Source organism: Lepus europaeus, chromosome 15 (assembly GCF_033115175.1).
Source record: "Lepus europaeus isolate LE1 chromosome 15, mLepTim1.pri, whole genome shotgun sequence".
Lineage (NCBI taxonomy): Eukaryota > Metazoa > Chordata > Mammalia > Lagomorpha > Leporidae > Lepus > Lepus europaeus.
In genome coordinates this window covers 56,848,809-56,872,647 of record NC_084841.1, presented here as the reverse complement: position 1 = coordinate 56,872,647, position 23,839 = coordinate 56,848,809, and the positions used below count along the sequence as shown (strand labels likewise).

General features: G+C 42.9%; 2 protein-coding genes across 2 annotated transcripts; both read left to right on the top strand.

The window, feature by feature from the left end:
• The first annotated feature begins 62 nt into the window (after window positions 1-62).
• Window positions 63-23,823, top strand: AK6 (adenylate kinase 6). Its single transcript, XM_062212198.1, has 5 exons — window positions 63-160; window positions 2,728-2,820; window positions 15,920-15,978; window positions 16,061-16,206; window positions 20,597-23,823. Exons 1-5 carry the CDS (start codon window positions 133-135, stop codon window positions 20,787-20,789), a joined length of 519 nt encoding a protein of 172 aa, XP_062068182.1. The 5' UTR covers window positions 63-132; the 3' UTR covers window positions 20,790-23,823.
• On the top strand, window positions 2,731-4,920 carry TAF9 (TATA-box binding protein associated factor 9). Its single transcript, XM_062212197.1, has 2 exons — window positions 2,731-2,820; window positions 3,577-4,920. The coding sequence occupies exon 2, from the start codon at window positions 3,594-3,596 to the stop codon at window positions 4,386-4,388; it is 795 nt and encodes a 264-aa protein (XP_062068181.1). The 5' UTR covers window positions 2,731-2,820; window positions 3,577-3,593; the 3' UTR covers window positions 4,389-4,920.
• Window positions 23,824-23,839: the final 16 nt, after the last annotated feature.

Below are 23,839 nucleotides of genomic sequence, written 5' to 3'. Positions count from 1 at the left end.
GAGCGGGCGCCCGGCACGGCCTCGAGGACCCCGGGGCCGCTGGCGCCGGCCGCTGCCCGCCCCTTCCGGCTCCTCCTCACGGTGCGTAGGACGCGCGGAGAGGAGGCGCTCGGAGTGGCCGCCGGGACGACTATGTTGCTGCCGAACATTCTGCTCACCGGTCAGGGCGCGCGGCGGGGAGGGGGCGCGCGGGGGGCTCCAGGCGCCCGCGGTGGGGCGCTCCGGGTTCCAGCGGGCGCTGGCGGGGGCCGCGTGGCGCGCCGGGCGCCGGGGCCTCAGGACCCGGCCGGCGGCGGCGCGGAGGCGGGGGGCGGGGCCGCGGGACGTCGCGGCGGTTGGCCAGACGCCGGTCGCTGAGGTGCGGGGAAGCCGGCCGATAACGGGCGCTCCTTTGTGGACAGGCTTCTTTATCTTTGTGACCCTGGTGTTCTGCTTGGAAAGTGAGCTTTGAGTCTTCGGTAGGGTTGCTTTTGAGGTTTCTCTCAAGGTAACGTGAGGAAGCGTGTCGGCCATGGCGGAGGCCTCGCGTCTTGGGCCTTCCCGGGCCGCCCTGGATCTTTGCCTCTGAGGAACGCCACCCGGATCGGGTTTTGGAGGGCGGGTCCGGGTGCTGGCGGCGTGGCGGAGCGTGTGTAGTGACTGTGGCCGTGTACTGGGTTAGGGTCGGAGGCGCTTTGCCTCCCTTTGTGATGGTGGCTCTCGTGAGGGAACGAACGCTGTGGAGTTCCCGGCTGCTCGTGAGCCCCTTCGGGTCCCGGACACTGACCCACTGGGTGTGCCCGGGGCCAGCGAAGGCGACTAGAATGCTGGTCCTCTAGGTCTGAAAACGTTTCCGCTAAGAGCGTCGTGCGCCGTTCGTGGAGAAATCTAATGGATGTAGATGGAGCGTATCGAAAAATTAAGAGATTGTGAAGAGTTGTGGCTTTTTTGTGTGTGTGTGAAGATTTATTTATTTGAAAGAGTTAGAGAGAGGGAAGAGACACAGATCTTGCATCTGCTGCGCTGGTTCACTCCCGTTATGGCCGCAATGGCAGGGGCTGAGCCAGGCCAAAACCAGGCGCTTCATCCGGGTCTCCTACATGGGTGGCAGGGGCCCAAGCAGTTGGAGCATCTGCCACTGCTTTTCCCAGGCCGTGAGCAGGGAGCCAGATTGGAAGTGGAGCAGCCAGACACCACAGGCATTCATATAGGATGCTGGAGTGGAAGGCAGCGGCCTTACCCCTACTCCACAGCCCTGAACCCTGAAAAGTTTTTTTTTCCTCCCAACATTTAACGAAAGTTAACATTTTTGGCAGCCCACAAATACTGTTTCTAGGTGCTGCACAGTAGCCCCTCAACTAATGAGTTTTTAGCCTGTGAGATTCATTATGATGAAGATTTTGCAGCATCTAATTTGCATGGATTAGTGTCCTGATTAATGCTGTAAAAAAAAACTGGTGTAAATATTTTAATGAAAATTGAAGCCAGGGTTCAGACTTGGTATAATATAGTAGACATGAGTTAAATGTTCTGCATGTGGAGATTGGATTTGTACATGTTAATGATACTCAGATATAATCATTAAAGTATCATTAAACGTGAGCTGCTGAAAATTATGCGTTTGATTATCTTGGAATATAATTGTTTTAGAAGTAAAAGGGGAAAGGAATAGAACAATTCATAGTATTACCGTTTATGTAAAAGGCAATACAAGTGGCATGTGTGTTTTTGCACATATGATATGCTATATACACCTACTTCTGTATGTAGACATACATGCATAGGACTTCTTTGGAAAGGCATGCAAAAGACTAGTTACAGTGGCTCCCAGACTAAGGTTTGTTCCATGAACAATTTCTTCTTCTTTTTTTTTTTTTGACAGGCAGAGTTAGACTGTGAGAGAAAGAGAGACAGAGAGAAAGGTCTTCCTTTTGTTGGTTCACCCCCAAATGGCCGCTACGGCTGGCGCACTGCACTGATCCGAAGCCAGGAGCCAGGTACTTCCTCCTGGTCTCCCACGCGGGTGCAGGCGCCTAAGCACTTGGGCCATCCTCCACTGCCCTCCTGGGCCACAGCAGAGAGCTGCACTGGAAGAGGAGCAACCGGGACAGAATCTGGCGCCCCAACCGGGACTAGAACCTGGAGTGCCGGTGCCGCAGGTTTAGAATTAGCCTAGTGAGCCGCGGCACCGGCCAATGAACAATTTCTTAATCTTTTAAAATAAAAGCAAATAAATGACAGTAATTGATTGAGGTGGCTGATTTTATTCTGGGCAGTCTGACATTGGTGGCAGCAGTCAAAATTTGTATTCCCACCCATGGAGAAACATTGCGTTATTCTGACATCCAGAAATTTTTTGCAGAAAATTTTTTTAATTCGGGAGAGCACTCATGCATGTTCTCATCCACAGATTCACTCCCCAAATGCCTGTGCTGGCAGAAACCAGGAAGTCAACTCAGTTATGCTACCTGGATACTTGAGCAATCACCTCTGCCTCCTGGGATTTGCATTAGCAGGAAGCTGAAGTCAGGAGTCAGAGCCAAATACTGAACTTAGTCTAAACTCAAACACGGGAGGTGGGCATCCTAACCTCTACAAACACCTGCCCTGGGAGATTTTGATTAAGTGGTTTTGTATATTCACATCTGGTTGCTTAGTAGGAAAGTTGTTAAGAACCTTATGAAGGGTAGAAGTAGTTGAAGTCTATAATAGTATTTCATAGGTATTTTTCTGTGATTTGTCTTACAGGTACTCCAGGGGTTGGGAAAACCACACTAGGCAAAGAACTTGCATCAAGATCAGGACTGAAATACGTTAATGTGGGTGATTTAGCTCGAGAAGGTAAGGGGATGCTTTAGTGTTGGATTTTTGTTTTTGTTTTTTCTTGCAGTCGGCTAGTGGAATTATTGGTACTGTTAGGTATTGTGAGAGGGTACAAAAGCAGAGACAGATTCCTATTATGGAATTTGTGCTGTTGGGGGCCTACAGAAAAAGAAGATACTAAGTGTCCAATACTGTGTCCTTTTTATTTTGATTATTTCCACCTCCTTCTCCCCAAATTGGCTAGCAATTCTTGTGAGTAGAAATAATTGGGAAGGCTTCCATGAAGAAATTGGGACTTGGGATCTGAATATGAAGCAGAAGGAGAATGTTTTGAGTTGGACAAACACAGAGAGAGGTTTGGGTGATGCCACGCATATATAGAAGGACAGTGAGTAAATTGACAACATTAGAAAGATTAATTTTGAATTCAAGCAGTAGAATATGATTGTTCTATGGTATTAGATTATTTCAAAATAGTGCATGTTTTTACAGATTTAACCATATTTTCCCCTAGTTTTTTAGTTAGTCCTTTATTTTTGTCTTCATTTTTTTATACTGTAGAATGATTTTTAACAGGGTAGGAACTCAGTAAGTGTAAGTAAAGGAAACTTTTAAGTGTGTCTTGTTGAAATTAAAAATATTTAACATGTTTTAAAATTTAAATTTATTTTTTAAAGGATATAACGCATATTTAAAAAAACTAAGTTCCTAGAAGTTGCTACTGAAGTTTTTCAGTTTGATCTAATATACATATTTTTTTCAAATGATCTAAAGTTTGATCACCGGATATCATGGAGTCTGGCAAGATGGCTTCTCCCAAGAGCATGCCGAAAGATGCACAGATGATGGCACAAATCCTGAAGGATATGGGGATTACAGAATATGAGCCAAGAGTTATAAATCAGATGTTGGAGTTTGCATTCCGATATGTGACCACAATTCTAGATGATGCAAAAATTTATTCGAGCCATGCTAAGAAAGCTACTGTTGATGCAGATGATGTGCGATTGGCAATCCAGTGTCGTGCTGACCAGTCTTTTACTTCTCCTCCCCCAAGAGATTTTTTATTAGATATTGCAAGGCAAAGAAATCAAACCCCTTTGCCATTGATCAAACCATATTCAGGTCCTAGATTGCCACCTGATAGATACTGCTTAACAGCTCCGAACTATAGGCTTAAGTCTTTACAAAAAAAGGCATCTACTTCTGCAGGAAGAATAACGGTTCCGCGGTTAAGTGTTGGGTCAGTTACTAGCAGACCAAGTACTCCTACACTAGGCACACCAACTCCACAAACCATGTCTGTTTCAACTAAAGTAGCTACTCCAATGTCCCTCACAGGACAAAGGTTTACAGTACAGATGCCTGCTTCACAGTCACCTGCTGTAAAAGCATCAATTCCTGCAACATCAGCAGTTCAGAATGTTCTGATTAATCCATCATTAATTGGGTCCAAAAACATTCTTATTACCACTAATATGGTATCATCACAGAATACTGGCAATGAATCAAATGCATTGAAAAGAAAACGTGAAGATGATGATGACGATGATGATGATGATGATGATGACTATGATAATTTGTAATCTAACCTTGATGCATGTAATGTGTACTTGGTCTTGAATCCATTGTACTGAAATTAAACAAGTATGTTTGATGTTTTCAAGTTGTGTTTGAGAAAACCTGTATAGTATTTAAGTATATATAAGTATAGTTTTCAGTTGAAATGTTGGATTTTCTTTAATAAGATTAGTAGTGGTTTTTCATCAGCCTTTAAGTGTAAAAAATAAAGTTGTTTATCTGTTTGATTATTGGTACTGTGGCGATTGTTTTTAAAAATGCAGTTTTTGTGCATTGTTAACAGGAGTAATAGTTGTAATAACTTCAAGTTGTTGTAGTCCGTTAACCATTGACATGTAACCTCTAATGTCTTCAGATGCTTAGATCATAATATGTCCTCTGGAGAACACATTCTTAGGGTGTATTTTCCCACATTGTTGAAGTATAACTGTGACTTGTGGAGAGACCACTTGAAGGTTTTCATGTATAGTGAATCCTCTTTTCTGGGTTTATCTTAATTCCTCAACGTTTAATAAACTAACTTATTTTTTCTTAAAATATTTATTTATTTATTAATTTGAAAAGTAGAGTTAAGCTCTTAGTCTGCTGGTTTACTCCCCAAATGACCTCAACTGCCTGGGTTCTAACCAGGAGCCTAGAACCCCATCTGGGTCTCACATGTGGGTGCCAGGTCCCCTAAGTACTTGGGTCATCTTTGACTGCCTTCCCTGGTGCATTAAAAGGAAGCTGAATCAGAAGTGGTGCAGTTGGAACTTGAACCATATATGGGATACAGGGGTCACAGGCGGTGACCCTGCTTCCCCCAACTTCTATGTAGCATTGGTTATATTTAAGGACCCTGGGCATCTTTTGGTTTCTCTTTGCTTTTTAAAAAAGTTCTGTTTATTTAAAAGGCACAGGGAAAAAGAGTTCTTCTATCTGCTGTTTTACTCCACAAGTGCCTGCAACAGCCTGAGCTGGGCCAGGCCGAAGCCAGGAGCCAGGAATTCCATCCAGGTCTCCCATGTGGGTAGCAAAGACCCAAGTATTCCTTCCAGGTGCATTAGCAGGAAATGATCTGGATCTGAAGCAGAGGTGGATTCAATTCCAGGCACTCTGATAGGGGATATGGGCATTCCCAGCTGCAGTTTAACCGTGATGCCCACCTCCTTTTAAAGTTGTTTTTTTTTCTAGTTTTGCAGGTAAGTTTTTGTTCGTGTTTGAAAGAGCTCCCATTTGCTGGTGCAATCGTCTGGACTGGCCAGGAGCTAGGACCTCAGTCCAGGTGTCCCACATAGATGGGAGGAATACAACTATATGAGCCATTCCCTGCTGTTCTCCAGGTGCATTGGCAGGAAGCTGGAATCAGGAGCTTGGGATGGGATGTGAGAATCCCAAGTAGGGTCTCAACCATTATGCCAAATGTTCACCCCGTACTGATTTTTAATCCGAGTCTGATGTTTAGACTGCAGTTTATAATGCTTAGATATTTATTTGTGTTGGTTCATTGCTACTTATTCTCCATTTTATACCTATGTGAAGTTCCTTACTTTTAAGTGTTAGCATTTTTGACAGATGATTTCAAAGTTACAGATTTTTTTAAAGATTTATTTATTTGAAAGGCACAGTTAGATCTTCTATCTGCTGGTTCACACCCCAAATGGCTGCATCATCTGGGCCTGGGCTAGGCTGAAATCAGCAGCTTCATCTAGGTCTCCCACATGGGTACAGGGGCCCAACCACTTGGGCAATCCTCTGCTGCTGTCCCAGGCACATTAGCAGGAAGCTGGATTGGAAATGGAGTGGCCTGAACTCTACTAGCACCCATATGGGATGCTGGCATTGCAAGAGGCAGCACGACAAAGCACCACTGCACCACACTGCTGGTCCTGGAAGTTCCTGTAGTCAATTGCAGTCATGTTTTACTCTCACCAACTCAATTTAGTAGTATTTCTAAGTTTAATGAAGTATCTGTAGAATCTGTGAGTAGCATTGAAGGGAATAGTAACACCTGACCAAGGACAGGCCATTATGGCATGGTTGTCTGTATTCACTGTGTCCTCTCCTTCCTGTACTCAAACCATTTTAGTTGGTTGTTTATATAGTTCCAGCCCTCTTTGTGCTTTATTGATAAATTGATTTCATGAGATGGGATCTGAGCCTCAGAGAAAAAAAAAATTCTTTTATTCTGTGATTCCAGATAACTCCACCCTCCTAACAAATTACCATATTCCAGGTGTCAATAGTATGGAGATTGAGAAACTAGAGAAATAAGGCTTACAACAACAACCTGGTTTTAAAAATTTCTAAATGGAATTTACTACCACTGTAACTGTTGAATTTCTGTATATTACTTGTAAGAGGTCATCGTTAATCCAGTTGGAACCTTGGCAGGAAAAATATTGAGAATTAAGCTCAATAAAACTGTTAGGAGTCTGAGGGTGGAGTGACCATCAGAATGCTTTTCTTACCCTATTCTTGGGAGTGCTCTTCGTTTGATACCATTTTCCGCATGTAAACATTTAATTACAGTCTTGGTAGCATCTTTAACTTTCTTGCCGTCATTTTATTAGTCTTGAGTCTGCTCTTAACTCCATATTCCCAGAGATCAAGGCAAAATTATATACTTGGACATTATACCCATTTTAAATAGAAAGCATAGCTGAAGTACTCAACAAGAAGATCTTGCATCTGTAACCCAAGGGTTCATAAGCTACTGCTGTTTCTGAATAGTCCAAAGGACTAACCTAAAAAGCCTGCAGTGTTTATTATCTGGCCCTTTGCAAATGCCTGCTCTAACCTCTTAACCCCTCAGCAGTTACCACTGACTGAGACTAACCCCATTGTCCTCTCTCCTCATCTTTGCAGCGGATCCTCGCCTTCCCACTTCTTTGTCCCATGATTTCACTGCAGCCATCTTTTAATTCTGCCCTTCTAGTAATCTTCGTTCACCCAGGAGTAGTCACTCCCAATTTCTAGACCCCTCCTAGATGTAACTAGACTGTTCCCAGACATGTTTTTCCAAATTATTTCAAACATTCTGAGTCATCAATTTTACTTGTCCCCAAGTGATTCCTGTCTCCCACAAAACAAGTCACATTTCACTGGCTCCACACAGTCACTTGACCTCTGATTTTTTTTTTTTTTAATTTTTTTATTTTTTGACAGGCAGAGTCAGAGAGAGAAAGGTCTTCCTTTTTCTGTAGGTTCAGCCCCCCAAGTGGCCACTATGGCCAGTGCTCTGCGCCCATCAGAAGCCAGGTGCTTCCTCCTGGTCTCCCACGCAGGTGCAGGGCCCAAGAACTTGGGCCATCCTCCACTGCACTCCCGGGCCACAGCAGAGAGCTGGACTGGAAGAGGAGCAACCGGGACAGAATCCAGCACCCCAACTGGGACTAGAACCTGGGGTGCCGGCGCCGCAGGCGGAGGATTAGCCTAGTGAGCCGCAGTGCCGGCCCCCTGAGTCTTAATGACTTAAAATACCTGTCTAGGGCCTCTACCCCCAGTCCTATAGTGCTGTGCCTAGAATCCCAGAATCTCTTACTCAAGCTCTGTAGTATCTTCATCCCTCTTCTACTCTCATTTCCTTTAAAAGGTGGAGAGAGACAATGACATGATTGGAATTTCTTACTACAGTCTTTGCAAACTGGTTACAATTTACCTTTAGCATTGTCAGCAGCCATCACTTTGCTTGTTTCCTTTTCAGTGTATTCACAGTACACTATTGTTAAACAGAATCTTCCACCTCCATGTGTTTGTGCATACTGTGCTCTGGAGGTGCTGTTATCCGTGTTTTCAAAGCGCAAAGCGCTCAGTCTTTTTGTTTGTTTTTTAAGATTTATTTACTCATTTGAAGGAGTTACAGAGAGGAGAGAAAGAGATCTTCCATCTGCTGGTTCACTCCCCAGATAGCTGCAATGGCCAGAGCAGAGCCAGGCTGAAGCCAGGAGCCAGAAGCTTCCAGGTCTCCCACATGGGAAGCAGGGGCCCAAGCACTTGGGCCATCCTCTGCTGCTTTTCCCAGGCGATAGCAGGGAGCTGGATAGGAAGTGGGGTAGTGGGAGCATGAACCAGTCCCCATATAGGATGCAGGAACTGCAGGGGGCAGCTTTGCCTGCCATGCCACACTCAGTCACTCTGAACTGTAACTGCATGTACTAATTGCGTTACAGTTACAGACCTTTTGTTGTAAATGTAAGTTCATTTCCAAAGGAAGAGATCTGAAAATGTCTTAATAATTGGCAGCACCATAAAATTAAATATATAGCTTCCCACTATAAGGAACAGATTTAAGGAAAATGTCATGATTTTATAGTTTGACTGACAATACTGAGAAGGTCTTTTAATATAAGGATTAACCACCTGTGGTTAGCACTGTGGCATAGCAGGTAAAGCTGCAGCTTGTGTTGGCATTCCACGTCAGCTCCCATTTCAGTTCTAGCTGCTCTGTTTCTGATCCAGCTCCCTGCTAGTGCTTCTGGGAGAGCAATGGGAGATGGCCCATGTCCTTGGGCCCCTGGACCCATGGAGACCTGGAAGAAGCTCTTGGCATCTTGCTTCCTTGTGGCCATTTGGCAGTGAACCAGTGGATGGAAGATTCTCTGTAATTTTGCTTTCAAAATAAATAAATTTTTAAAAAATAATTAGGGGCCAGCGCTGTGACGTAGCAGATAAAGCTGCCGCCTGCAGTGCCAGCAGCCCATGTAGGCGCCACTTCAACTCCCGGCTACACCACTTCCAATCCAGCTCTCTGCCATGGCCTGGGAAAGGAGTGGAAGATGGCTTAAGTCCTTGGGCCCCTGTACCTGTGGGGCAGACCCAGGGAAGAAGCTCCTGACTCCTGGTTTCAGATTGGCACAACTCCAGCCTTTGTGGCCATTTGGGGAGCGAACCAGCAGATGGAAGACCTCTCTCTCTCTCTCTGCCTCTCTCTAACTCTGCCTTTCAAATAAATAAATAAATCTTTTTTGAAAAACCACTTAAGTCAGGTCCCGTAATCAATGTTTTTTTGCAATTAACATTTTAAAAGCTTTTTTGGTATGATTTTTATTTTAAAGACAGGCATATAGGTAAAGATGGAAAGATCTTCTGTCTACTGGTTCACTTCCCAAATGCCTGGGACAGCTAGATTGGGTCAGGCCAAAGCGAAGAGCCTAGAACTCAATCTGGATCTCCCACATGGATGGCAGGGACCCAAGTACTTGAGACATCATCTGCTTCCTCCCTGGGTGTGCATTAGCAAGAAACTAGATTGGAAGTGGAGAAGCCAGGACCCTAACCAGGCCCTCCAGTATGGTCTATGGTCATCGTAAGGAGTGACTGAACCACAGCACAGATGCTCACCCCTGCAATTAACATATCTTTAACCTGGATTTTCTGTAACCCATAAAGCTTTGTTTAGGAAATAGATTTAACTTTCTGATCTTGCAATCATTTAGCCAAATCAAGCTTTTGATCTCTGCTATAGTAAATCTGCATAGATAACTAGATTTACTTGCAATGGAACCTTTTTGAAGTAGCATAAATTTACCATCTTTGACATTTGAAGTTTAAAATCCCTCCACTTCTCTCCATTCCCCATAGATAACTATTCTCAAACAGACCATAATAATCACCTAGAATTCTTTTGTAGCCTCCATCAGGTATCCCTGCCTTTTTTGGATTTGGTTTCTTCTACCTCATTCTCCACCTGCTAAACAAAATGATTTTTTAAAAACTTGGAAATCGATGATGTCATTTCATGCTTGTAAAGCTTTAGTGCTTTTCTCTTGTTTTAGGATAAAGTCTGAAATCAGTACAACCTTAAAGTTCCTTTTTGATCTGACCACAGCTTATTTGACCCCTTTCCACCTATTTTCTTACCGTTCTGATACTCTGTCCTTTGAGGGCCGGGTGCCTACTTTGTTCTACCTCTTTTTTCCCCTAGCTAACTGCTCATGTCTGCTCAGAAGTCACTTCTCCAGGAAGCTTTCTCTAATAGACCAGGTCTGTGTGAAGTCACAGTCCTATTGTTGCATAACACCATGAATCATAACATTGTGTTATAGTATAATTCCCAGGTAATCTGTCTGCTCTCTTATTTTATGTAGACTCTTTGAGGGAAGGGCTGTATTTGTCCTGTTTGTTTTGTTCACTATTAAATCCTCATTATCCTTTTGGTCACTGGTATATGATATTTGATATATTCAGAGATATATATATTTTATTTTAAAGATTTTTATTTTATTTATTTGAAAGAGTTATACAGAGAGGTAGAGTCAGAGAGAGAGGTCTTCCATCCTCTAGTTCAATCCCAGATGGCCGCAACGGCCAGAGCTGTGCCAGTCTGAAGCCAGGAGCCAGGAGCTTCTTCCGAGACTCCCATATAGATGCAGGGGCCCAAAGGACAAGGGCCATCTTCTACTGCTTTCCCAGGCCACAGCAGAGAGCTGGATTGGAAGAGGAGCAGCTGGGAGTAGAACCAGTGCTCATATGGGGTTCCAGCACTTCAGGCAAGGCCTTTAACCCGCTGCGCCACAGCGCCGGCCCCCAGATACATATTTTTGAAATGAATGTTTAAAATTTTGGATTAAAGTATTAAAATATATGAACATAAGAAATTTTGCATTGCAATATAAGGAATTTGGTTCTAAAAGGTAATAATGCTATAAATGTCTATTTTAGGCAGCACAGACCTTTAAAAATTTCAGTAGTCTTTTAGAATCAAGGAATTAGTATACGAAGGAATCTTATGATTATCTACTTGAGATTACCACACTGCAGAACAGCTGTAAATATTGTTTGGGTCTCTGTGGCATTGTTTAAAACAAATAGAGGTTGCTCTTCCCTCATGTCCACAGATTCAACCAACTGCAGATCAAAAATATTTGAAAAAATATCAGGGCAGGCTTTTGGCCCAGTAGTTAAGCTATGCCTGGGTTCAAGTCCTTGCCACTTCCAATTTCAGCCTCCTGCTAACACATACCCTGGGAAGCAGCAGGTGATGAGCTCAGGTGGTTGAATCCCTACCACCCATGTGAAAGGCTTGGATTGAGTTTCTAGCGCCCTACTTGACCCATCCAAAGCTGTAGAACTAGAAGATGGGAACTCTGTCTCTTGGCATGTCAAATAAAAAAAATTCTTTGAAAATAAATTGCCCTGGCCAGCGCTGTGGCTCACTAGGCTAATCCTCCACCTGCGGCACCGGCACTCTGGGTTCTAGTCCCGGTTGGGGTACTGGATTCTGTCCCAGTTGCTCCTCTTCTAGTCCAGCTCTCTGCTATGGCCCAGGAGTGCAGTGGAGGATGGCCCAAGTCCTTGGGCCCTGCACCTGCATGGGAGACCAGGAGAAGCACCTGGCTCCTGGCATCTGATCAGCACAGTGCGCCGGGCATAGCAGCCATTTGGGGGGTGAACCAGTGGCAAAGGAAGACCTTTCTCTCTGTCTCTCTCTCTCTCACTGTCTAATTCTGTCAAAAAAAAAAAGAAAAGAAAAGAAATTGCCCCTGTACTTAATATGTACAGACTATTTTCCTTGTCATTGTTTCCTAAACAATACAGTATAACTGTGCATATAATTTATGTTGTACCAGGTATTGTAAATTATCTAGAAATAATTTAAGGTATATGAGAGGATTCCAGAAGGTTATATGCAAATAAGTCATTTTATGTGAGGAACTTGATCTTTGGAGCATGCTGGAACCTGTCCACCATGCATACTAAGGTGTAGCTGCATTATAAACATAATACATGGCTGGCTCTGCGGCTCACTAGGCTAATCCTCTATCTGCGGCACCGGCACTCCAGGTTCTAGTCCCGATTGGGGCGCGGGTTCTCTCCTGGTTGCTCCTCTTGCAGTCCAGCTCTCTGCTGTGGCCTGGGAAGGCAGTGGTGGATGGCCCAAGTGCTTGGGCCCTGCACCCGCATGGGAGACCAGGAGGAGGCACCTGGCTCCTGGCTTCGGATCAGCGTAGCATGCCGGCCGTGGTGGCCATTTGGGGGGTGAACCAACAGAAAGAAGACCTTTCTCTCTGCTGTCTCTCTCTCTCTCTTACTGTCTAACTCTGCCTGTCAAGAAAAAAAAAAAAAAAAACATAATACATGGAAAAATTCTCCAAATTCTGCCAGTTTACTTTTCTCTTTGCTTTTCTGCAGACAACTTTGAATTATTTTTATGCATAACACTTAATGTTGCTGCCTAATTTAGACTATATAGTATGAGGGTACTTTTCAAAGAGTTTATGGTAGAATTAAAAGATGTTTATTTTCATAAAAAAATTTTGAAATCCTCATTTTTTTTCATAATACACATTTTCCATGAACTCGAATACCCCTTATTTATTATTTAACTTTAATTGTATGTTTTACGAAGTTGACAAACCAAGACTTAAATTATTTCTTTTTTTCTTAGGATTTATTTATCTGAAAGGCAGAGTTAGAGAGAGAAAGGGGGAGAGAGAGCAAGCAATTGAGCTTCCACCTTATAGTTCACTCCCCAAATGGCCATAATGGCCAGACCTGGGTTGATCTGAAGCCAGGAGCTTCATCTGGGTCTCCCACATGGGTGCTGGGGTCCAAGGACTTTCCCAGGCGCATCACAGGAAACTGGATTGGAAGTGGAGCAGCCAGGGCCCAAACTGGCAACCATGTGGAATGTTAGCACTGAAGTCAGCAGCTCTACCCACCACACTGCAGTGCCAGCTCCTGATTATTTCTTTATTGAACTTTTTAATCACTTTATCATTTTTCTAATTAGGAATTAATGGTAGTGGAAATCTGCGAATAATATGACATAACAAAAAGGGTCATTTTTATTTAACTTTTTTCATGTGTGTTCATGAATTGTCTTTTTTTACTTCTCTATCCTATGTGAATTTTTTTTAAGATTTATTTATTTGAAAGAGTTATATCTTCCATCTGCTGATTCTTCCCAAATGGCCGTAAAGGCTAGGGCTGCACTAGGCCAAAGAGGCCGAAGCCAGGAGCTGCTTTTGGGTCTCCTATGTTGGTGCAGGGGCCCAAACACTTGTACCGTCTTTCCCAGGAACATTTCAGGAAGCTGGATTGGAAGTGGAGCAGCCAGGTATCAAACTGGCGCCCAAATGAGATGCTGGCATTGCAGGTGTGGCTTTACCCACTACGCCACAGTACCAGCCCCATCAATTCTTTCCTTAGTATTTCTTTATTGAACTACTTTTGTTATTTTGATTTTTAAGGTCTTTACACAATCTATCTTTCAGTCCTCTTTGTCATACTACAGTCTGGTTTTTCTTTTGTAAAAGTTTGGCTATCTTTCATTGAACAGAGATTCGGCATTTTGATGATGGATCATTTTTGGGTTGTCTGTTGCTTCATTAAGTTGAACGAATCATTTCTTTCTAGGTGAATTTCTCACTGGTTTTCTTTGAAATATGATGTTAGCTCTTTAATCTGTTTGGAGTTTGTGGTATAAAGTAAATTGTTAGCCAGTTTCCCCAACACAAAGGCAGTTTAAGTTTTTAGGCTAATCAGAGTTTCTGAGCAATAGCCAAGTAAGGCAGGCCTAGAGAGATGGCTCATGTATACAGGTCAGACCACAGGTCCTCCAAGCAAGACAGAGTTAGAGCTGCCTCTGTGCCCTCCACGAAACCTCAGACTACCCTCTTATCGCCTCAGAACTCATGCTTATTTTTACCTGTACCAAAATATTAAGGGGAAAAGGTTGAGAAGACAGTATATACACTAACGTGCTTTTAGAAATGGCTAAAGGATGACCTAAGCCTACCTACATTTGAGCAGATATACTCTAGGTATGTATAAGGGAGAGAGAAGGTGGGATTACTGTCTCCTCTCCTGGAATCAGCCTCTCTTTGAAAGCCAGCTGTCATTGTTGGAAAGTTCTGATGTTAAATTTGCCTTCTGTACAGTTTTGCCCATCAATCAAGACTTTTTAATGTGACTGTCGAATTCTTGGGAAGAATGGCTTTTTGGGAAACTAGAAACCAAGAAGTAAAGATACTGCCCAGGGGATCATTTTTTTTTTTTTTAAAGAATTATTTTATTTATTTGAAAGAGTTACAGAGAGAGGTATAGCCAGAGAGAGAGAGAGAGAGAGAGAGAGAGAGGGAGGGAGAGAGAGAGGGAGGGAGAGAGGGAAAGAGGGAGAAAGGAAGAGGTCTTCCATTCTGCTGGTTTACTCCCTAAGTGTCCACAATGGCCAGAGCTGAGCTGATCCAAGGCCAGGAGCCAGGAGCTTCTTCCGGGTCTCCCACGTGGGCACAGAGGCCCAACGACTTGGGCCATCTTCTACTGCTCTCCCAGGCCATAGTAGAGAGCTGTATTGGAAGTGGAGCAGCCGGGACTTGATCCAGTGCCCATATGGGATGCTGGCACTGCAGGCTGGTGTTTTAACCCACTGTGCCACAGCGCCAGCCCCCCAGGGAATCTTAGTACTGACTTCTTCCCCAGCTCCTAGGAAGATATGAGCTCAGTGACAGGGGTTTGCTTCTGGAATTGCTAAGTTTCATAACTTAAGTTTCATATCTTTGTTGTTAAGTTTGTTAAGTTTCATATCACTGGCCTAATAAACTTGGAACTTAATCTATTTTCTTTTTTTTTAAACAAAAAAGATTTATTTATTTTAAAGGCATAATTGCAGAGACAGATTAAGAGGGAGAGGGGAAAGATCTGTCATCTGCTGGTTCACTTTTAAGTTGGCCACAACATCTGAGGCTGGGCCAGGCTGAACCCAGTGGCACTGCATTCCATCCAAATCTCCCACATGGATGGCAAGGATACCATTGCTTTCCCAGGTGCATTAGCAGGGAGCTGGATCAGAAGTGGAGCAACCAGGACTTGAACTGACACTCATATGGGAATGTCAACATTGCAGGCAGTGGCTTAACCTACTGCACCGCAACACTAGCCCCTTAACTGTTCTTAAATGTGTATGTTTGTATTGTTCCATGTGTTCCCTCTTTCCACCAATCTGTAACTTGCCAAAAATAACACAGTCCTCTTCTTATAGCCCCACAAATTATAAAGTTGGTTATTCATCCTTTTTAGTTTTTTTTTTTTTTTAAGATTTACTTTTATTTATTTGAAAGGCATGGTTACATAGGGAGAGACAGACAGATCTTCCATCTACTGGTTCACTCCCCAGATGGCTGCTATTGCCAGGGCTGGGCCAGACCGAAGCCAGGAGCTGCTTTTTCTGGGTGTCCCACATGGGTGCAGGGGCTCAAGTACCTGGGCCATCTTCCACTGCTTTCCCAGACACATTAGCAGGAAGCTGGATTGGAAGTGGAGCAGTTGGGACTTAAACTGGGATCCATAGCGTATGCTGGCATCACAGGTGGCAGCCCCTTGAATTAGTATTTAAAACAGTTTTAGATACACTTGTTTTGCTACCCATATTACCCTCCATACAAAATTCTAATTTGTCAGTATTGCTGTTTATATTTGATATTCACGTGACATCTGTTGTATTAGTGGCCTCTTTTCAGTATATCTGAAAGACTAATTCATGCTATATTTCTTTTCCTATTACTGAAAGTTACTTAGAAATTACAATTTTAACAAGCTAATAATTCTCTTGTAGGTGAATTATATGATGGCTTTGACGAAGAGTATAATTGTCCCATTTTAGATGAAGATAGAGTAAGTATGACTTTTCATAAAGTGTGCATTTGTTGAATTTAATAGGAGAGTTGACCTCAGGTTTATTTTTCACCTTTTATAGGTAATAGATGAGTTAGATAACCAAATGAGAGATGGTGGAGTTATTGTTGATTACCACGGCTGTGATTTCTTCCCTGAACGTTGGTTTCATATAGTTTTTGTGCTGAGAACAGATACCAGTGTGTTGTACAAAAGACTGGAAACAAGGTAAGAAAGGACAAACATGTAAGTGTTAAAGCATAATATAAACTTATATTCAGGTTCCTGAAATTGGCCAGTACTATTGTGGTAAATGATTTTATTTGGAAGTGTGACCACTCTGGTTTGTTACAAGCCAAATCCTGTACCATCATTCTGAATCTAAGACAAACAGGTATGTTTGTAAAACACAAGCAAGCATTTCTAACTCAGTAAGCAGGTATCCCAACTGGCAGTTTGATTCACTAAAATATGCTGTGTAGGCATGCCAGTTAGCCATGCTTTTTCCTTGATGTAAAATAAACTCTTCCTAGGCAAACAGCCCAGCCAGTAACTTATTCTTTGCTAACTGGATGAACATTACTCACTCAGATTGTTCCTACCCCAGAAATGGAGATGATAAAAAAAAAAAAAAAAAAAAAAAACCTAACAAGATAAATATTTCACAACGTTTAAGAAATACTTCTGGGGCCGGCGCTGTGGCATAGCGGGGAAATCTGCCACCTAAACTGCCGGCATCCCGCTGGTTCAAGTCCCGGCTGCTCCACTTTCCATCCCGTTCTCTACTATGGCCTGGAAAAGCAGCAGAAGATGGCCCAAGTCCTTGGGCCCTTGCACCTGCATGAGAGACCCCAAGGAAGCTCCTGGCTTCGGATGTGGGGAGTGAACGAGTGGATAGAAGGCCTCTCTCTCTCCCCTCCTCTCTTTCTCTGCCTCTAAAAAAGAAAAAAAAATACTTCGGTGTGGGACCCTCACCAGCAAGGATCCAACGCAGTCACTGTTTCTCGGTTCTCAAGGAACTTTATTCATGGAGACAGAAGGAAAGGGCAAGGGGAGAGGAGAAAAGAGGAGGAGAGGCCGCCCACCCAGATCCCAATGTCCCTTTATATCCCAAGTCCCGTGGAGCATGTGCTCCACAGCCAACAGCGGTTCTCTTCACGTGCAGTTTATGTTAATGTCGTCCAATCAGATGAAAGGGCACGTATAGCCTCAGGTCGAAAGTTCATCTGTTTCACCTGGTTCCTCCTAGTTGTTTATGCAGAGTCCATTCTGTTTCAACTGTTTCACCTGGTTGTTTTCGTAGGACTTGTGGTCCACCGATTGCTGCAAGCTATGTAGAGGAGGTTCCCACAGGTGGCCAGCCTGCAGTTCCCACACTTTGGTTAATCTTATCAATAGAACAGATTTGATATAACCAGAAAAAAAATTTTTTTCAAAGATTTATTTTTATTTATTTGAAAGACAGAGTTACAGAGAGAGGTAGAGACAGAGAAGTCTTCATCTGCTGGTTCACTTCCCAGATGACCACAACGTTCCGAGCTGCGCCAATCCAAAGCCAGGAGCTGGGAGCTTCTTCCAGGTCTCCCATGTGGGTGCAGGGGCCCAAAGACCTGGGCCATCTTTCACTGCTTTCCCAGGCCACAGCAGAGAGCTGGATTGGAAGAGGAACAGCTGGGACTCGAACTGGAGCCCAAATGGGATGCTAGCGCTTCAGGCCAGGGCTTTTACCCACTGTTCCACAGCACCGGCCCCCAAAAATGAAATTTTTAGGAAAAACTTTTTTTTGTACTGTCTTGAGCCACAGTGTGAGCAGATGGAGATTCTAGAGGAATATGGAAAGCATTCTCAAGGAAGCTCCAGGACTTTGCCTGAAGTCAGGTTTGGAATTTGTGGTTCTCACTGACTAACCACTGTTAGATGAGACGCTTGTACACTGCACAAAGGAGCATACTAGCAAAGGTACAGAGAAAATTAGATTGGGGCTGGACCTAAAACTTTCACCTTTTTTCTTTAGGCGGTGAAAAGCATTGAAAGTTTTTGAGCATAGAAGCAATATAGAGCATATGGTGTATATGTCCTGTTACTATAAATAGTCAAGGACTAAGGTATCAAACAACTGAGAGAGCTAAGAAATATTTTTGTTGGGGCCGGTGCTGTGGCACAGTGGGTTAAAGCGCTGGCCTGAAGTGCCAGCATCTCATATGGATGCCAATTCTAGTCCCAGCTCTCTGCTATGGCCTGGGAAAGCAGTAGAAGATGGCCCAAGCCCTTGGGCCCCTGCACCCGTGTGGGAGTCCCGGAAGTAGCTCCTAGCTCCTGGCTTTGGATTGGCGCAGCTCGGGCCGTTGCGGCCATCTGGGGAGTGAACCAGTGGATGGAAGACCTCTCTCTCTGTCTCTACCTCTCTCTGTAACTCTTTCAAATAAATAAATAAAATAAATATTTAAAAAACATTTTTTTTTGTTTTTAACGATTGAAGTAGTTGTAAAGTTAACCATCTTTTATTTTTTACTTTTTTTTTTTTTTTTTAAAGATTTAATTATTGAAAGGCAGAGTGACAGGGAGAGACAGAGATCTTTCATCTGCTGATTCACTCCCCAAATGGCCACCACATCCAGGGCTGGGACAAGGCTGAAGCCAAGAGCCAGGCATTCCATCCAGATCTCTCATGGGGACGGCAGGAGCCCACATACTTAGGCCATGTTCTCTGCTTTCCCAGGCATATTAACAGGGAACTAGATTGGAACCAGTACTCTGATACAAGATGCCACTGGTATCACAGGTGGAGGCTTAACCCATTGCACCACAACACTGGCCCCTTATTGTGGCTTTTGATTTGTATTTTCTTGATAGTTAAAGATGTTGGGCATCTTTTCATGTGTTTATTAGCCATTTGTGTATTTTCTTTGGAGAAATATCCAGATCTTTCCTCAATTTTAACTGGGTTACATGTCTTTTAATCACTAAGTTATAAGAGTTTTTAGTATATTTTAGATGCAAATCCCTTTTAAGATATATGATTTGCAGGCCGGTGCCATGGCTTAACAGACTAATCCTCCGCCTTGCGGCGCCGGCACACCGGGTTCTAGTCCCGGTTGGGGCGCCGGATTCTATCCCAGTTGCCCCTCTTCCAGGCCAGCTCTCTGCTATGGCCCGGGAAGGCAGTGGAGGATGGCCCAAGTGCTTGGGCCCTGCACCCGCATGGGAGACCAGGAGAAGCACCTGGCTCCTGGCTTTGGATCAGCGCGATACGCCGGCCGCAGCGGCCATTGGAGGGTGAACCAACGGCAAAAAGGAAGACCTTTCTCTCTGTTTCTCTCTTTCTCACTATCCACTCTGCCTGTCAAAAAAAATTTAAAAAAAAAAAAGATATATGATTTGCAAATATTTCCTCCCATTGTATGGGTTGTCTTTTCATAAAAGCAGTCATCTTTTAAATAATTCAATTTAATTATGATTCATACAAGTTTGAGTATGATTTTGTAATTTTTTAACTAGCTAGCTAGTTGGGTAATTTGCATCTGCCTTAATGATCACATAATTTATTTTTTTCTGTCTTTGAAATTGGGAAAGTACAGATACATTTATGCAATCAAGTATCCAATTAGTATATGATATATTTTTTTAAGATTATTTATTTGAAAGGCAGAGTTAGAGAGAGAGGAGGAGATAGAGAGAGATCTTCCATCTGTTGGTTCATTCCCCAAATGGCCACAATGGCCGAAGCTGAGCTGGTCCAAAGCCAGGAGCCAGGAGCTTCTTCTGGGTCTGCCATGTGGGTGCAGGGACCCACCCACTTAGGCAATCCTCCTCTGCTTTCTCAGGCACATTAGCAGGGAGCAGGATTGGAAGTAGAGCAGCCTAGATTCAAACTGGTGCCCATTATGGGATGCTAGTGCTGCAATTAGAGACTTTAGCACTGAGCCACAGTGCCAGCCCCCACGTATGGTATTCTTTATCATATGCATTTCATTTTCCTTATCTCATGACTGATCATCTGGTTTGAGGTACACAGGTTCTCGTGGTTACTGATTGGTTATTTTTTTTTTAAGATTTAATTTATTTATTTCAAAGGCAGAATTATAGAGAGGCAGAGGCAGAGAGAGAGGGATCGTCATCCACTGGTTCACTCCTCAATCGGCCGCAACAGCCAGAGCTGGGCTGATCCGAAGCCAGGAGCTTCTTCTGGGTCTCCTACGTGGGTGCAGGGGCCCAAGGACCTGAGCTGTCTTCCACTGCTTTCCCAGGCCACAGCAGAGAGCTAGATTGGAAATGGAGCCGCCGGGACTCGAACCGGTGCCCATATGGGATGCCGGCACTGCAGGTGGCAGCTTTACCAGTGATGCCACAGCACTGGCTCCCTGATTGGTTATTAATAGAGGGGCTGACAAATCAAAAGGAGGGAAACTAAATGTTGGTCTCGTGATCTTCAGTTTAGCTGTTATGTCAAGGAAGTCTCTTTATAGATGCCAGTCTGTAAAGAGACTGTGAGAAGTATTTTTATATGATTTTTCTTGTATTCAAAATGTCCAGTTTCTGGTATGTTCCTAAAACCCCAGTTCATACCTGTTAACAATCAATTTGCTTTTTTCTTGCTTAATTTCTCTTTGCCTTCCAGGGGTTATAGTGAGAAGAAACTAAATGACAATATTCAGTGTGAGATTTTTCAAGTTCTTTATGAAGAAGCAATGGAGTCGTACAAGGAAGAAATTGTGCATCAGTTGCCCAGCAATAAACCAGAAGAACTAGAGGAGAACATAAGTCAGATCTTGAAATGGATTGAGCAGTGGATCAAGGACCATAACTCTTGACTCACAGAACTGGCCCTTCAGTCACTGCTGTTGCCCTCTCTCTGCTCACTGTGTAGAAACTGCCCATGTATCAGTAAAAATTGTGCTGTAGGACTAGGAGGTGGATGATGTAAAGGTTTATACCTAGATTTCTTTTTCTCCATGAGAAAGCTGAACAGTCACAAATATCATGAATATAATATTAAGGATTGAGAGCGAAAATTGTCATTGTTTAATGCTTTGATTGCCAAATAATAAGCAAATCTAAATAAATGGGAGGATAACTTTTAAGTTTATAACAGAAGAAAATGCAGATAATCTCTTAAAACTAAAGATAAAGCACTGGAGTATTGCTTTTTTATTTATATAAATGTAACAATTTTCATGTATTTCATATACACAGTATTAGGAACATAATGATACTTCCCAACTTCCCTCACTTCACCCTTCCTCCTCCTTCCTTTTCTTTTGATTATTGCAATGACATACTTTAAATTTACTTTATAATCACAACTTTAATCCATTAAATAAGGAATTCAACAGTTAGTAGAAAAACCACTGTTCCTCAGGAATATGGACAAGGGCTAAAATAATAATACAATTTCAGAATGTCAATTTCAGTGACATAAATTAAATATTTTTTTTACTCTTTATATAGTTGCCACAAGTCAGGGAGAACATGATATTTGTCTCAATTTCTTTATCTAGTCATCAGTTGATGGACATCTGAGTTAATCACATATTTTAGCTATTGTGAATTGAACTGCTATAGACATGGGAGTACAGGTAATACTTTCATGTGCTGATTTCATTTCCTTTGAATAAATTCCTGGGACTGGAATGGCTGGGTCATAGGTAGGTCTATTTTCAGATTTCAGAGGAATCTCCCTAGTGTCTTCCATAATGGTTGTACTAGTTTACATTCACACAGTGTATTAGGGTACATTTCCCTCTACATCTTCGCCAGCATTTGTAATTTTTTTTATTTTTTTGGACGACCCATTCTAACTGGGATAAGGAAAACCTCATTGTGGTTTTTAATTTGTGTTTCCCTGATGACTAGTGATCCTGAGTATCTCTTCATGTGTTTGTTGGCCATTTGTATTTCAGCCTTTGAAAAATGCCTTTTCATATCCTTAGCTCATTTCTTAACTGGAGTGTTTTGTTGATGAGTTTCTTGAGCTCCTTATATATTCTGGATTGATAATCCTTTATCAGATGTATAGTTGGCAAATATTTTCTTCCATTTTGTAGGTTGCCTTTTCACTGTTTTGTGTATTTCCTTTGCTGTGTAGATGCTTAATAGCTTGATGTAATCCCATTTATCTGTTTTTGCTTTTGTTGCTTGTGTTTCTAGGTTGTTGGCCAAGAAGTCCTTGCCTATGTCAGTGTCACGCAGTGTTTCCCCTATGTTTTCCTCTAGTAATTTGATGGTTTCTGGTTTTAGGTTTGGATCCGTGATCCATTGTGAGTTAATTTTGTATAGGGTAGGTATAAGGTATAGGTTTTGTTTCATACTTGTGTGTGTGGAGATCCAATATGCCCAGCACCATTTGTTGAAGAGACTGTCCTTTCTCCAGGGAATGATTTTAGCTTATCTGTCAAAAATTGGTTGTAAATAAGTGGATTAATTTCTGGAGTCCCTAATCTGTTCCACTGGTCCACATGTTTATTCTTGTGCCAGTACCAGGCTGTTTTGATTATAACTGCTCTGTAATATGTCTTGAAATCTGGTATTGTGATGCCTCCAAGTTTATTGTTTAATAGTGCTTTAGTTACATGCTTTAGTTACATTGCTTTTCTATATTAATTTTAGGGTCATTTTTTTCTAGATCTGAGATGAATGTCCTTGGTATTTTGATTGGGGTCACATTGAATCTGTAAATTGCTTTGGGTGGTATAGACATTTTAACAATACTAATTCTTCCAATCCATGAACGTGGAAAATTTTCCATTTTTTGGTGTCTTCTATTTCTTTCCTAAATGTTCTGTAATTTTCATTTTAGTGATTTTCACATTGTAGCTATTGTGAATGGGACTGATCTTACAAGTCTTTTCTCAGCCATGGTATTGTCTGTGTATACAAATGCAGTTGATTTTTGTGTGCTGATTTTATATCCTGCAACTTTGCCAAACTCTACTATGAGTTCCAAAACCAAAACCTCTTAGTGGAGTCTTTTGGTTCCCCTATTTATAGGATCATGTCATCTGCAAACAGGGATAATTTAAACTTCTTCCTTTCCTATTTGTATCCCTTTGATTTCTTTTTGTTGTTTAATGGTTCTGACTAAAACTTCCAGAACTATATTGAATAGCAATGGGGAGAGTGGGCTTCCTTGTCTGGTTCCAGATCTTAGTGGAACTGCTTCCAGCTTTTCCCCATTCAAGATGATGCTGGTTTTGGGTTTGTAATATATTGTCTTCATTGTGTTGAGGTATGTCCCTTCTATATCCAATTTGCTTAAGGTTTTTATCATGAAAGGATGTTATATTTTATCAAATGCTTTCTTTGCATTTTTTAAAGATTAATTATTTGAAAGGCAGAGTTACAGAGGCAGAGAGAAAGAGAGAGAGAATGAGAGACTGAGTCTTCCACCTGCTGGTTCACTCCCCAAATGGCTGCAACTGCACAGATCCGGAGCCAGGGGCCAGGAGCTTCTTCCAGGTCTCCTACGCAGGTGCAGGGGCCAAAGCACTTGACCCATCCTCTATTGCTTTCCAAGGCACATTAGCAGGGAGCTGAATTAGAAGAGGAGCAGCCAGGACTCGAACCAGCACCCACATGGGATGCTGGCACTGCAAACGGCGGCTTAATCTGCTGTGCCACAGTGTTGGACCCAAATAAATCTTCAAACATTTAAAATTTAAAATATTTATTTGAATGACAGAGATGGTGACAAAGCTCCCACACACCAGATCACCCCAAATGCCTACAATGCCTGGGGCCCAGTAGCGCAACCCAGGTCTCACATGCAGGTGGTGGGAACCCAGTCATTTGCGCCATCACCACTGCCTCCCCGCAAGCTGCCATCTGAAGTGGGGCTGGGTGTTGAACCCAGATTCTCCGATGC

Coding starts and splice junctions, on each gene's coding strand:
- AK6 (XM_062212198.1), top strand. CDS start 133: ATGTTGCTGCCGAACATTCTGCTCACCG. Junction 161..2,727: donor GCCGAACATTCTGCTCACCG/GTCAGGGCGCGC, acceptor TTTGTCTTACAG/GTACTCCAGGGGTTGGGAAA. Junction 2,821..15,919: donor GGGTGATTTAGCTCGAGAAG/GTAAGGGGATGC, acceptor ATTCTCTTGTAG/GTGAATTATATGATGGCTTT.
- TAF9 (XM_062212197.1), top strand. CDS start 3,594: ATGGAGTCTGGCAAGATGGCTTCTCCCAAGAGCATGCCGAAAGATGCA.